The sequence below is a fragment of the Parasteatoda tepidariorum genome, chromosome 3 (assembly GCF_043381705.1).
Source record: "Parasteatoda tepidariorum isolate YZ-2023 chromosome 3, CAS_Ptep_4.0, whole genome shotgun sequence".
NCBI classification, from domain to species: Eukaryota; Metazoa; Arthropoda; class Arachnida; order Araneae; family Theridiidae; genus Parasteatoda; species Parasteatoda tepidariorum.
In genome coordinates this window covers 93,921,746-93,937,715 of record NC_092206.1, presented here as the reverse complement: position 1 = coordinate 93,937,715, position 15,970 = coordinate 93,921,746, and the positions used below count along the sequence as shown (strand labels likewise).

The 15,970-nt window shown below is 27.9% G+C and overlaps 1 protein-coding gene across 2 annotated transcripts in view; it reads left to right on the top strand.

Annotated features, from left to right (window-relative positions):
* The first annotated feature begins 1,575 nt into the window (after positions 1-1,575).
* LOC107451740 (LIM domain only protein 3) overlaps positions 1,576-15,970 on the top strand; it is a 97,263-nt gene continuing 82,868 nt past the window's right edge. The window contains exon 1 of one of the 2 annotated variants that reach the window (XM_016067934.3): positions 1,576-1,844. In XM_016067934.3, coding sequence (XP_015923420.1) covers positions 1,770-1,844 — 75 coding nt within the window. In that variant the 5' untranslated portion in view covers positions 1,576-1,769. Of the gene's footprint in view, positions 1,845-1,948; positions 2,041-15,970 lie in introns of those variants that run through there. The other variant, XM_071179016.1, reaches the window with a different exon arrangement.

The window sequence follows — 15,970 nt, the reverse complement described above, 5'->3', positions numbered from 1 at the left end:
ATTCTACGTTTGCTGTTAGGCTATAAGTATGGGGTCTAAAATGAATTATAAAACAAAAAGATATATATGATAATATAGAAACTTCATTCGCTTCAAAAAAGAATAAGGGTAATTTAATAATTTGTCATGTTTCGAACTCTCAATACAATGGCACCCCTACCTAGACTCACTTAGCTTGAAGTTGAAAAAAAGAAAAAAATTGAACAAACAAAATTACAGGTTTTTTAACGAAAAATGGAATAAATGAATAGAATTGGTAAATATATATATATGAGTTGTAAGGAATAAAGGCTTCATTATTTATTTTGCAATATTACTTTATAATTATCTCTATTTGCCTATATTATTCATTGGCAACTTTGTGTTTTCCTTTTTTTTTTGTTCAAATCTGTTTTTTTTTCATTCGTGTCAAGAGGGTCTTGAGAAGGGGCACCATTGTTTCGAGCGCTCAAAAAACGTTGATCATTTTCACATAAAATTTTTTTGAAGGTTATGAAGTTTTCCCATCATCAGTAATTGAATGAATACATTTTAACTTGTATAACTCTTTATTGCACAAGTTTAATTTATACTGTAATATTTATTGGTTAAGATCAAATTTCTAGAATCGCATTTTAATACTTATTATTAAAAAAATTGGTTTTCCTTCCTTTATTTGCTTTTAGTCAGTCAAACAAAGTTAAAACAATTGAACGGTTTTACGAACGAACGGTTAAAACGGTTTCATATCAAACATTTTTAAGTGTCATTAATAAATAAATTTGATGAATTTTCTTTAGTTTTGTGTATCCTTTATAGCAAGATGTGCAATAATTAGGAAAATATAAGTGTTTAAAATTTAGTCATTTGTTATCACTCTATAGAATAATTTTAACGCGTCAAATGAAGAAATAGATTTCGAAATTGAATATTGTTTTAAGTGTTAATTATTAATATGTTTTACAATATAAAATAATTTAAAACTCAAAAAGTTTCCAATAATTTGGGAAAAAATGGATTTTATATTTTAAATTAAAGATTATTTATTCACTATTTGATAAAAACCATAATTTTATAATCTTCGAGATTTTTTTTTTTCTTTCAAAAATTTCTTAAAACCTTATTGTGAGAAACAATTTCAATAAATTGATGCTTGAGAAAGTTTAAATATAAAAGGAAAAAAACTTTTGGTAAACAAAATTAAATCTTACTATTATTTTTTAAATAAAGTAATTTTTTAAAAATTAGTAAATAAAAAAGAGAAAACATTTACATTTATAAATAAATGCTTGCTCGTTTAAATCACATATTTAGATCATTAACTATTTACGTTGTGTGCATACAAAAGTAAACTTCTTTTTCATAGAAATATAGCTGTTTCAAAATTGTTAATCAATTTCCCCTTATTTTTAATCAATCATTAGTAATACAAAACGATTCGTTATTTCGCGCGAGTCCCTTACATACAAATTACATTACAGATGTTCAATTCTCCTTTCCTCCTAAATTGAATCTTTTCCCCGCAACACCAATTCGAAAACAACTTGGCGAATATTATTGGCGACGTACAACTATTGCAACCCTACGAATCTCTCAGCCATGGTAGCACTGTTTGGAGCACGCGGATCACAACCAACCAGAGATCAGGAGAACTCCGCTTGGAATGTTGTTTTTCTACGGCGCCGTACAATAGCTTTTACTTTTGATCTGAAAAAACCAAATAAACGATAAAAACTCCTATAAAGGTTTACTTTTACTGATTGTACTGATAATTACTGATCCATGATTCAATGGACATAATTGCAGATGTTACAGTGACCAAGGAATCGGGTGTTTTTGTTCTATCAGTACAGAAGGAAGATCAGGTGAGTTGAATTTTTCTCTTTCCCTTCTTGACCGCTCCTTATCCAATGGTCATTTTGAACACAGTTACAGTTGACGTTGTAAGGATGCGATCGTCTGACCGTATGGCACTTTTATGGATTCTTACTGTAGTTGTAATCGTCTTTATTTTGGCGGATTTCGATTAGGAAGATAACAAAAATACCACGTGATTAGTTTGTAAGTTTTGAATTTGATTTTGTAAACAAACATTCGAACAATGGCATAAGTTAATGATACTTATAAAGTAGACTGTTAAAAAAATTAAATTAAATGCACGAAGTAATGCTTTCTTTAAAAAACTTTTTTTGAAGTTCTGAAAAATATGTTTTTTGCGGATTCTTAAATAAAAATATAATAATGATAAGCTTATTCATGAAGCGGAAATTAATTAACTAGAATTAAAATTGGAAGTACATATTGATAATTTTAGTTATTTAACAACAAATAACATCAAAATATAATGTTTTAAAAAGTTAATATTTAAGTATACTTATACATATATTTTTTTAAATTTTATTTTGGTAGCGTTTTTTTTATAAAGAAATAAAATCTTGCACTAGAATTTTTGCTGTATTTATTTACTTTTTAATATTTTCAAATAATATTTTTTTTCAATTGCAAGCATTTTATTACTTCATGCTAATGTTTCATTTCAAAAATATTTTTTTTCAAGTTAACTTCAATATTTTCGCCTATAGTGAAAAGGTATTTTGTTAATTTATCATCAACAAAGCTTTTTTTTTTGGTTAATTTTGCAATGTTTTTCAATTTAAATTTATTCAAATATATTTTTTCAATTGCTATGTTTAAAACAAAATATTTTTTCAAGTGTTTCATAAGAGTGTTTTTTAAAGTGTATCAGAAATGCTTAGTATTTTTTAAGTACTCAAACAAAATCTTGCAGTTTTATTATATATATATATTAAAACTGCAATTAAAATGGTACCCAAATTTTTAAAGTTGATTTATAATAATGGTGATTTTCTTAAATTTTCAGTTTGGAAGATTGGTATCTATTGTGTTATTTTTTAATATAATCATTATTATAAAAAACAGGGCTTATTTAACTGTGATGCTTTATATAATCGCAGGGAAAATCCTAATTTCTCATTACTCAATATTTTAAAATAATAAAAGCTTTTGTAAGGCGTCCAGAGTTATAAGAGTATTGCTTAAACTAAAGATATAACTTTTAAGAATATATTTTTAATAAAATTTATTCATTAATGTTGGAAAATTGGTGATTTATGACAATTAAACTTTAAATGAATGCAATTTTTATTGAAAACCACAGAAATTTAATAAAGCTATTCATTAATAGACACATAAAATAGACATTAATGGATATCTTAAACATTTTGCAATATTTTAATACCTTTAAAAAAATTTAACTATTCTATAAGGAAAAATGATAAGTAATAAATAAAACTATTTGCATTTAAAAACGATGCTGGTTTTATTCTTTGGGGTAAATAATCGTAAAAACTCTGCTTTAAAAAAAGAAGAATATTGTTTTTGAGTTTTCCATTCAATTTATAAAATTTGGTGCAACTCCCTCAACTCTCACGAGTTCCATCTTAAAAATTACTTTCCTGGTTTGTGAGAAGAGAAAAGAAGGAAGAGAAGATGATGCACTTTAATTTGTGAGAATGGCGACATTGTTCCGTCGCCAAATATTGACGGAGTCTTGTGGAAAAGGGTGTTGGAAATGGGCGGCAAGTGGCTTTCACAGGTGAACACACTCCTCGCCCGTCCGAGTTATGGGAACCGCCCCCCACCCCTATCATCCGAGAACAGATTGAGAGCATAATTGAGAAATGAGGGACCCTCTACAAATAAACAGTTTCCAAAATAAATTTCTCGATCACTCTTTTTTTATAATCACTTTTTTTATTTCACTTTTTTATAATCATTTTGAACTCAACATAAGACAGCAATTTTAGTAGAAATTTTTACCTTTCGTGTGAATTATTCTTTGTTTTAAGGCTTTTTTGAAGATTTATTTATATTAAGCTAATTCTAAATTCACACTTTATGTCAACAAACATGTTAAAAAAAATTTTTTTTTTAAGTTTACAGAACAAACAAAACTTCATTGATTTTTTTAAATAATTTCAGTTTCTGTTATTATTGTACTAATTTCTGTTTTTCTTTATTCTTTTATAAATAATTTCTGTTGTCTTATTCGAAAATAAAACGATAAAATTTCTAAGGTTAATATTTTTAAAGTCATTTATTTCACGTGTTGTACATTTTTACAATTTCTAATTACAGTAAAAAGTTTTTTAAGACAACAAAATGTTTCTTAGCTAACTCTGTGAACACCCGCAGTTTGATAAATGTGTGAAATATAAAAAATAATTTCCGGCTAATTACTTATTGAAATCGAAAATACAAATGTTTTTGTAATTTTCAATTAATAGAAGAAGATCCAGTGTCAAGCATTATTTATTCCTAATCGTGATTAAAAGTAATAACAATTACAAGTAATAACAATTACAAGTATTTAAACGTGATTATAATTAATCGTAATTTATGAATTTTTATTTGAATCGTTATTACGACTGATATTGTTTGTAAGTAGAGATAATCTTTTATTGAGAGTAATTGTAATTACCATTGTAAATTCGCTTACAGTGTAAATTGTTATTGTACTAACTTCTCAATTTAATGTTGTTGTATCTCATCTTAGGAGAGATAAAAGTGTTTGGCATTGTATGCTTAAATAAGTTTAAATAAGATAATTTAATAAAGTATGCAAAATATTCGCTTTTAAAAGTGCGTCTTTTGATTTATTTGATATTTGCATTAGGAGTCCCATTGTCTTCTGTGTCGGTTTCAAAACTACGAAATTCTAGTTAAAAAATATTTATTGTTTCCAAACAACAACGTGAATAGGCTGTTTATAGATATAAAATTAAAATAAGGTAACGATAATTATTTTAATTTTTTAAAATCTTGAACAAGCCAAACCATTTTTAGTTAGATAGTTTAAGCTTGCTTTTCAGAATTAGAATAAAACATATAGTATTTTTAATGAAAGAAAATTTTAACTTATTTTACTTATTTGGCACTTTGCATGGTATAATCTATAAATAGTAAAAATAGTGGAATTGCTGCAATAAATTTCAAATGAAATTTAACAAATTTATAAAATCTATTCAAATTTATTATTAAATTTTAATAAAGCCTTAATGTCTCATTGGCACAGCTTCATCAGTAGTAGAAAACGCTTAACTAGGCAAAATGGATATCGAAGGGTTTTATTAAAATTTATTCATTGTTTTAAATTTTATCACAAATGATTGGTCTCTTTATTTTTTTATATCACTAAAAGGCTCTGACCATGCGCACTGTCGCCCGCCTACCATCAGTTATTGCTACTCAAATATTTATCGTTTGCTTCACAATAAACTATTTAATCGTAATTTAATCGGGAATTTTTTCCTGTTTTGACAGGCACTTTTTTTTTATGCAAGTCGAAAATATTCACTAATGTATGTATTAAAGAATAAAAACAAAAATTTTAAAATTAATCCTAAGAAATTAAGCTACATATTATTAGAAAATAATAAACTAGAGGAGGTGAGCACGTATTGTAGTTTAGGTAGAGGATGTAAGCACGTATAGTATGAGATAAGTTGAGGAGGTAAGGTACGTATCTTGGAAGTATAATTAACAACAAAGAACGAAATGATGAAGATATACTAAATAGATTAAACAAAGCCCGAAGCAGTTACGCTATTCTTAATAATGGACAAAAAAAACAAAAACAAAAACATGACGAATTCAACAAAAATTAGAATTTTAAATATTATTGTTAAATCTGTCCTATTCAATGGATCTGAGACATGGCACTGCAATAAAAATAGCATGACAAAACTTCAAGTACTTATGAAGAATCTTCCATATCAAGTGATTCCATAAAATTTGCAATGCGAAATCCTTATAAAAGCAAAGCAGAAACGGATTGATCGAGAAATTTAAAAACGTAAATGGTAATGAATGGATTGGTTATGTTCTACGTAAACCAGAAAAAATTTAAAGTAAAATGAGTTTTTGTTTGTAACCCTCAGGGCAATAGAAAAAGAGGAAGACCTAAAAATACTTGGAGCAGCACGATTGTAAACAAATTGAAAGCAATAGGATTGACATGGAAGGAGGCAAAATATATATCCTATGCCGATATATATCCTATTCTCTTAAGATTCTATTATAATCTAAATATTTTTACTCTGCAATAAATTTTTAAAATAACATTTAAAATGAAAGATATATTGTTATAACAAATTTGGTCAGTTCATGACCGTCATTTAATGTTTTCACCTAACAAACAGGCTGATATATTAACCGTTTGCCTGCGGAGTTTGAGAGCACTTGCTATTCTGAACCCTCAGTTATACCAGGCGTAAGCAAAAGATTAAATAAAATTTGTGCACGCATCATCACATTACGAATGAAGCTGATCGTCATTGTAACCTTAATTGTAACACAATTTACATCAACAATAATACAAATTGTAAAACGTTAATAAGTTTAGACACCAATTCAAGTAAATTTATCTCTAAATGTAGCGTAATAAGGTAATATATCATATAGAATTACGTTACAATAACTTTTTTAGATTTATACTTTCAATTTAGAAAACATTTAAAATTTAAACTTTAATAATAACTGATTAAAACAAGTAGAATATTACGGGTAAATACTTTTAAATTAGGGATAAAAAAAATTTTTTCAATACCATCATGACTTTTTTTGATTTTATGCTGATTGCAACCTTAAAAATTAGAAAGTTAGTGATGTAAAACGGGATCCCACCTTGCGATTTTCCAGCCAATAAAGCGGTCATATGAGGCAACTTTATTTCATTTTAGAGTTTCTTAAAGTAATTTATGGTTTTTTGTTTGTGGTAATTTTGTTTTCTGCATTTCGATAGACGCGAAAAAAATTTCAAATTCCAGAATTACAACACTTCTTTCTCATTTTTGCCAATTGTCGAAAATTGCGTAATTTTAATTGAAGTGCTAACTTACAAATACATTCCTAACTCACTAGGCATATCAATTTCTTTTCTAATAATTTTTTAAATTTTATTTTAATACCGTTTTGTCATAAAGAGGGTTGTAAAAGGGATCAAAACGAATGCTCATGAAATAGGTATCTCGGGTTCTGTTCCTGTCGATGACTAAGAAGTCATTCACACATATTATTTTTTTATTAAATGAGATAGAGATCAATTGTGTTACAGATCTAATGCTTTTGAGTCACAAAATAAATATCAAACCTATGCAAAGAATAATACAAAATGAACGTGAATTTCTTCCTCTGATTTTAATCCATTTTTCAGAATTAAATCATCAATTCAGGTTCAGGAGGGTGGCTCAGAGGATAGAGCCCCCGCCTCCCAGTGAAGCGACACAGGTTCAGATCCCAACAATGGCTGGTCGATTCAAATTCCGCTTCTGGATAGCACCAAAGACAGTGCTGACGTAAAATATTCCCAGTAGTAGACGGGTCATGGGTTAGAATCATCTTGGCTTCCGGATAACCTTGATAGGTTTACATGGTTTTTCTCTCCGTGTAACGCAAATGCGGGTTGGCTAAATCAAAGCGTCTTCCAAGAAAGCTAGTTTGTAAAAATGCTTGATCCAGGAGTTCTCTCATCTTCTGAGTTATGTTCAGAATTACAAAGCTAGGACACTGATTGCGACAAACCCAAAAAAATGGGTCGACAACTCAAATTTGAATATAAATTGCAATAAAATAAAATGCTTTTGACAAACTTAATATTTTTTTTCTCAAAAATTATGGACAATTTTTTAAATTTTATGAAATGTTTGCTTGAATTATTTTTCAGGAAAGTTTTTGGCTATAACGAAAAACAATTTGTGAATTTTGGGTATCCATTTCTTCATAAAACTTACACCTAACCCTGAAATTTGAAGAAAGAAAAAAAAATAGAATAAAATCGTCTCGGAAAGAGGGGCATCGGCTATATTAAAGATATTTTCTAATCATTCAGGAGGAAGGGGAAGAAACGTGATCATACATGCAAGAAGTGAATACGACCTTTTTTTAGCTAGAAAAGAAAAGAAAAAATCTCTAAATATGTGAGAATTTAATGAACCTTTGAGCAACGTAAAAAAGATTGAATTATACCTTTTAATCTATTCTGTAGTTTTTTTTAACCATATTCTCTGTTTTGTCTTTTTTTAATCTTCTCGGATGAAGAGACATCTTCAAATTTCTAAGTGTGATTTGTGCTGTTTGGATGACATTGAACGCTTGAGATCATTTTTTTTGTGGCTTTGTTCGGTTAACTTAATCGTTGAATGTTGACGTTTTTTATGTTTATTTCCATCACGTAAGTTGTCATGCGAACCAAAGTTATTTTCAAACACCAAAAATACATTTTTTGCAAATGTTAAGTTTATTCTGAAATTAATCTAAGAGTCCAGCCTTAAGAGTTAAAAATTTGGAAAAAACATGGAAAATAATAAAAATTAATGAAAATAAAATAAAAAAATTATTAAAATAGAATATTTTTAAAAAATATTTAAAAAAAATTATTTAAAAAAATTTATTAAAAAGCTGGAAAACAAAATAAAGAAAAAATATAATCTCTTCATCAGCTCCCACGATTATATCCGCAAAAAGGAGTGCTTTCTAATATTGTATCAATGTATCCAAAGCAAAATATATCAATACAATAGCGTGAGGATGAACTTGGTGTTCTCTTAACGTTTTTAAATTATGAATAAGTATCGCACACTTACTGAATGTATATACCCTCTGATTTACATTTAATGATTAAGAAAAATAGTAATATGCACTTTACATTACTTAATAAAAATACTTTTAATTAATTAATTTCGTAGAGGATTTTTTAAGTTATAAAATTCTGCTCAAAAACAATTTTTCTATTAATGTTTTTTCCCCAATAGATACGGATATTCATTCAACTATATACTGGTGGTGGGGTAAGAAAAATTAGAGAAAATATTGTCAGAGATTTGTGAAGAGTGATTAAGGGAGAGAAAGTTGAGGATTTCTTTTATGTACCAAACACTTGTTGAATGTTATTTCCTTCTTTGTACTCCGCACTTCGAAACTGAAGGGATCTTTTAGACTAGCCTTGCATTATTAAATCTAGAAACAGATGTATAATTTTTTCACTTAAATTTTTTTTTCTATTTTTTTATTTCCTCCTTGGTTTTTCAGCTTTTTTTAAAAAAAATATTACATAACTTCTTATGGTTATGAAGATTGCTTTGTTGAAGTAACTACTATACAGTTTGTTGTTTTGCTTGGAATTCCTTAGAACCTATAGTTTGGCAAAAGAAAAAAAAAATGCAACGAAAGTCATTATATTTTTTATTTTCTCTGAATCATTATTAAAGTTAAACAAGAACTGATACTTGTGGTTATTTATAATTTTATCATACGTTTTTTAATAAATTTGTCTTAAAATAACGCATTTTAAAGACGTGAGGAAATATTTTGGTGTTTAGATAATTTTATATAATTTTGTGGTAATCAATCAGCAGAAATCACTTTAAATAGTCAAACATTTCTAAGTTCAACTAAATTATCAAATAAATTCTAATTACTTAAAATTTCAATTTTAATGGTCTTATGTTCTTATACAACACAAAACTAACAAGAAATATAAATTTTGAAGAGATTGGATTGAATTCTGCTCCCACGTATTTTTCTATTATTTTGTTATTTTATTAAGCTTTAACCAAAAAAAGCACACCAAAGTACGTGGAGTAAAAACAAATAAATTTTAAAACTCGAAAAGCGTAACGCCCAAAGCAACATAATTTTGAATCGTCTGCAGCCAGAAATAACTCTAAAAACGCGAGAGTTATGTAACACCTCACACTTTGTCCTTTACACCTAAGCATATGCCCAGGTGTTATTTCAATTCGAAATTCCATCCCTCCCCTGGCTCGTATACCTGCCTTCTTCATGCAAATGAGAGTTCCAGTTTCCTGACTTAATGTCTTTCGAGTCTTTTTAACCACAAGCTGTGTAAACGAACCGTTAGTGTAATTTATGTAAAGACTTATTTAGTTTTCATTATAAGTCACTCTTTCAAACAACGATTTCGTTTGCCTAAGGTGTTAGGAAGCGGACATTTTCAGGTGTTCGATTTTCAGCTTTCGGGAAGTGTTCGTGTTGATAGTATTTTACTTTACAACGCAGTTAGTAAATTTTCATGCTTGAGGTAATTTTAAATCGGGGGCAATGATAATAACAAATGCGTTCGGATTTTAGATATTATAGTTATATAGATAAATACATGGGTGCAAAAGATATATGGTAATGAAACTTGCAGGTACGTATCGGCAAAAGAAGAAACTACGTAATTTTCGCTCTAATGATGAGATTTTCGCGTAAATGTGGTTCGATGAGTAAAACTTTTCATATGATGTTGTATCTTGGACCAGTGTAAATATTTGTGACCCTGTTAGAGAAATTTTAAGCTCAGTATATATAGTTGAAAAGTGTACTATCAGCTATGTTGAGAACCGCTTACCATCAGGCATTTGTTAGGACCATCATCAGGCTTTTTTTTTACTGAGTAATTTTTTTAATCAATTTGTATGGAAAATATAACCCTAAAGAAATTGACAACATAATTTAAAAACAGAATTAAACTGGATTGCTACTAAATTGTCATTTTCTTTAAGATGAAACACAAGTTTTTAAAAGGGTGTAATTTTAATTTATTAGGCTTAATAAATTCGAAGAAGTATCTGCTTGTTGTACCATAGACCATTATCGGTACTGTACCGTGAACCAGTTAAACGTTTGTGAAATTAGTCCAGATAGCACAAATAGGTCACCCTGTGTACTCAGTCATAGCATGTAAGAATTTTGATGTTTATCGTAAAATTACAAAACTTTGAAGCATCTATATTCCAGCAAACAATTATCTGGTATAACTTTCATGACTAATTCGATTTATTTTAGCTAATTCAGGCTGCATGGAAATTAGTTATAATTGCATGAATATCCATATTTTATAATCTAACAAGTTTAAAAGAATTGAACTAAAAGTAAATGTTATACGTGGATTAACATTCAGTGATCCATGATATGGTTGTCCATTGTATTGTACAATGCTGTACCCTATATACTGATTTTTCTTATTTTAAAATATTTTTTTTCCTGAAGCGTGTAACAGAATTTATTAATAAAAATAAATTACAATAATAGACAAAGTATAATATATTTTTTTTACAATACCTTAACTAACATTTAAATTATTACTTTTTGCATAAAAATAAAAGATCAAATTTGGTTCGATATATTCTCCCTTACTAATTAGTTATTGCGGCCGATATTTTATATTAACAAATTAGAAACAAAAATGTTCTCTTTCTGAATGGATGTACTTTTTATTTATTTATTATTATTATTTTTTATTATTATTATTTATCTTTCTTGAGTGATTCAGATGTTAGATCCTCTTAATATGGGGGTTCACAATATGGAAATTATGGGTCAAAAAGTTTAGTCAGGAATGAAATCGGAAGCATGAATGGTAATTTTACATTTTACGCATTTCGTTACATTATCAAAATTGTTTATACGATTTGGAAAAAAACCTACTTTTCGAACGTTTATTTAGGCAAAGATACAAAATTCAGCGCTAAATAATTTTTACATAATTATCTAATCAGAAAAACTGTTTCTAGAACATAGTGCCCCTTAAGAGATCGAAACTCTATTTCATTTATTACTTTTTTGTCAATTTTTCTTTTACCTTTTAAATTTTTAATATTTTTTTCCAGTTTTTCTTTTGAAACAGTTTTTTAAAAAAAAAACAAACTATTCTTAATATACTTTACTTTAAGAACACAGTAGAACAGAATCGAAAAGAAAGGCTGTTTTTAGAACAGACATGTGTCTTTTAACGAATCTAAATACCAATTTTCTTTACTATTCTGTTAAAGCTTTTTCTCATGAGGATAATATGTTTTGATAAACAGTCCCTTAGACATAACCGTTTCTTAATACACGTTACGCTAAAGTAACGGTGATCAATATTCGCAATAACACAGTCCGACTCTATTGATTATAACAAAGAAGCGAAATAGCTTTTGAATAGCTGAACAGGACAACCTCCATTGTCTGTTAAAACAAATGATAGCATTCCAATAAACGTCTGTGGACCAATAAAAACTATTCACAAAATATCATTTTCCTAAAAGAGTACGAACACAAAGCTATTTTTTTTTTCTTCTTTTTTACCTCGGAAAGAAATAGCGCAATAAAAACTAAAGTCAAGAACAAAATCTACTTCCCAAATGTTGAAAGCAGAAAACAATACCACTCAATAAGCGAAAGTAAGTATATAAAGAAGGGGAAAAAGGATTCTGTTTATTTTCCCTTTTCTTTTCTTCTTCCCCAGATGAAAGGGAAAAAGTATGTATAACTTTTCCCTCAATCTGTTTTCGATACTGCTGAAAGAGCACGCCTGGATTTCTAAAAAAGAACTCTCATAAAGCAACTACTGGAAAATAGCCTACCCAACGTGCGGGTATCTAAAAACACGATTTTCGTAGATTTTTAAATCGCGGAAATAGAATATAAACGTATACACATATGGTCAAGAACAATTTTTTTTTAACATTATTTTATTTCATTTTTTTTACCCCTATTCTCATGTTCTTTTGCCCCTCGTCATATCTATAAAAACTGTTTCCAAGAACACATTTCAGTATTAGTCTGTTCCGTTTGTAATATTTGTAAAATACTTTTTGTTTGTTTGTTCTTTCCTGATGTTACGAAAATATATGTGCATTTTGAGAAAATTGAAACAAAAAGCGAAGAGAACTTAGATATTATTTTTATGCCTCGTTTTCATGAAACTTTGATGGAATCGATGTGCTTTCTGAAAGGATGAAATGACTTTTTTTATTTTATTTATTTTCTTTCTCTTTTTTTGTAGTTTAGGGTCATCTAGCAGAATCTTCGAAGCTTTCATTTTAATTCTTTTTCTTCTGATCTGTCATTTTTTGGCAATGAACGGAGATTCCTTCGAATTGGAAGAAATCCTTTTGGCGCTAATATTTATATATTTTTTTAAGCTTCTTATGTTCATAACTCTACTTTCATGTTTCCTTCTTTACGAATAAGTGTATTTTAGTTATTGGGGAAACGAATTAAAAATAGTATATTTTTTTAAAAAAATGAATAAATAAAAACATTATAAAAATAAAACCAAATTTTAAGGGAAATTGACATTCAAAACTGAAATCGTAGTTAAGTTGTTTTATTTTTGCTGAAGTTCTAAGAGAACTAGTGACTTGTATTTCATAAAAGTTTTAAGACTTATTATTATTATTTTTTTGACATGAAATTAAATGAGTGCAGAAACAGAAAAGAAGAAAAAAAGACGTAAGTATAAGAGCCGTCTACAAATGATGTCACACTTGGAGATCACGAAACTGTGACAAGGGGCTGAGAGGGTGTAACAATAAATGTGTCAAGATATAAAGATTCGGGTAAAGCGAAATCATTTATAGAAGATTGAATATTTTTGTATTATTTTTTTAAAATATTATTTACAAAATTAATACTAATCTATTTATAAAAAGTTATTTACAAAAATAATGCAAATAATATTTACTGAATTTTTCAATTATTAAAGGTTTATTTAAGCCAATTCAATTCAATTGTCTATTCATTAGTACATTTTTATGTAAAATTCTATTTTTTTCTTTAAAACTTATTTTTAAAAAAATAAAAATCAAAGCTTTTAATAATAGACTTTTGCTTAACGTTGGCAAGTGGGAAAAGCGTGCGATCTGGTAATTCTGCAATTTGATTTCTGTCGACGTAATTCTAAATTTTACCGCTTATTTCAAAGGTGTCAGACGACCATTTGCATGTCTAGTTATGAACGAAAATTGCTGAGATCAACGTTTGCTTTTTTTTCCTGATCGTCTGAAACCTTTTTAATGTTGTGTCTACGGAATTCTGGGAACTGTTGAGCAATTCTGAATATTGATACCACTTGTTTTAAAAACAATTTTGCTTCACTATGTTTCTGCTTTGTCTGAATATTTTTCGATAATAAACCAAGATTTTGAGAAAACAAACTTTTTATTTCCCTGAATATATAAATATTAATACTAGTAGATTCTAACACACGCAAACATTTAAACATATTTTAAACTTCTAAAAAATATGAATTTATTTCGAAATTACTTAAATGTTCTAGATTGCAAACTAATTCTAAACTACAAACGTTCTTCAAAACTTAACAGGTAAAATATCTCTGTAGTCAGATTTTATTTCCCCTTATTTCCCTTGTTAAATGGAAAATTGTATGGATAATAATTCGCTAGTTATTAAATCGCTAAATAAAATTTTGAAATATGTTTTTGTTTCATTTTATCAATTAAATTGTATTTTTAGAAAATTGGTTACTAAATTTCAGTTTTTGAAGCTTTAGAAGTTTTTAAAAATTTTTAAACCTACGGTAGCATTTTTTGCAAAGTTTAAAAAATTTAAAAATTTCAATTTTGAAATTGAATTTAAGGAAATATATATCAGTGAAAAAAGGAATTAAAAAATAGTTTCAAAATATTAATTAGTGAGTTAATTAACAGGTAATCGGTATCCATACGATTCGCTATTGGTTATCCAATTTTAATTTTTAATATTTTCAATTTTAATTTATAAAGCTTTTAATTTCAAATTTTAGTCACAATACACTTTTAAATTTTTTTAATAGTTACTGTAGCATCTTTGGTAAGGTTTTTCAAGGTTACTTAAAAGTTTAAAAATCTTAATTTCGTTAATATGTTTAATAAAAGACCTTTAAACTAATAAAATCATTTAGAAAACATTCCAAAATATTAGTTAGTGACTTGGTAAACAGGGAATTGATATTCATGTAATTTTCCATTGATTAGCAACGAAGATAAGAAAATAAAATTAAACAACCAGTTGCGACGAGTAGATTAACTAAAATTGAATCAAATTAACTAGAATATGATATGATATGATAGAATATGAATTTATGAAAAATACATTTTCAGTTTTTAGCAACTTTAAATGAGGAAAAAAAAAATAAAATTGTGGCTTATTTTGAATTTAATTGATAGAAAACCATTTTATTTTTAAAACTTAGCATTCTCATGCTTTATATTGTTTTATTGATGCCATTTTAAATTTGTACATCGCCCCCTTGTGAAATCAATGAAAGCAGACGAAGTATTTTCGAAGTGAGATACCGGGATTTTTACCTCTAGCTCTGTTTTTCAATCCACGTTTCAACGCATATCGTCATACAATCAGGTTCAAAAAAGAAACCCCCCCTCTTTTCCAAAGATAAGCTTTAAAATTTATATTGAAAGGGGAGGGGGTTCAAATTCCTGAATACACAAAATAAAGTCAAATATTTTTCTGTGTACCTTATTTGAAGAAAGTACCGCCACGGAGGCACAATTGCAAATTTGAGCAGAGCCAACAGCATAGAATAAAAGGGAAAAAAAGAAAGTTTGAATCGAACGTCCAATCATTTTTATAGCGAAAACTGGGCAGGAGAAAGAAGAAAAAAAATTTTCAGTGAAAAATGATGGTTTGAGTCTATAAAAAATATTTTCAACTTTCTATTTTTCATCTATATTTTTCTTTTTTGAAGTAAAGTGCCTCTTATTTGGCGAAAAAAAGACAGTACTTCTGAAAATCGCCAAGTCACGAGAGTAAATAGATGATACTAGAATATAACTGGAAACACGCGCTTTCATGTTTCCCAGCTTATAAGAAGGGGCCAAAATGATTTTTTTGGCCATTTTGTTTTTTGCTTTTAGATATACGATAGTTTTTCTAGATGTGGAAACTTGATTGAAAACTTAGGAAGTTTGCGATAGTTTGTTTGGCTAGTTGTAAGTCTGTCACGTTATCACTGATTTGATGGCAACAGTGCTAAGTTTTTTCTCGTCTGCAGTTATGACAATTGTTTTTAGTTGCATGAAGAAGAACAATAAAAAAAGATTGCCTTTCGGGGAGTGTTCGAAATAAGTGAACTACTTTTAAACAACTTTCTTGTGAAAAATTCTGGTGCCATTTTTTTTCT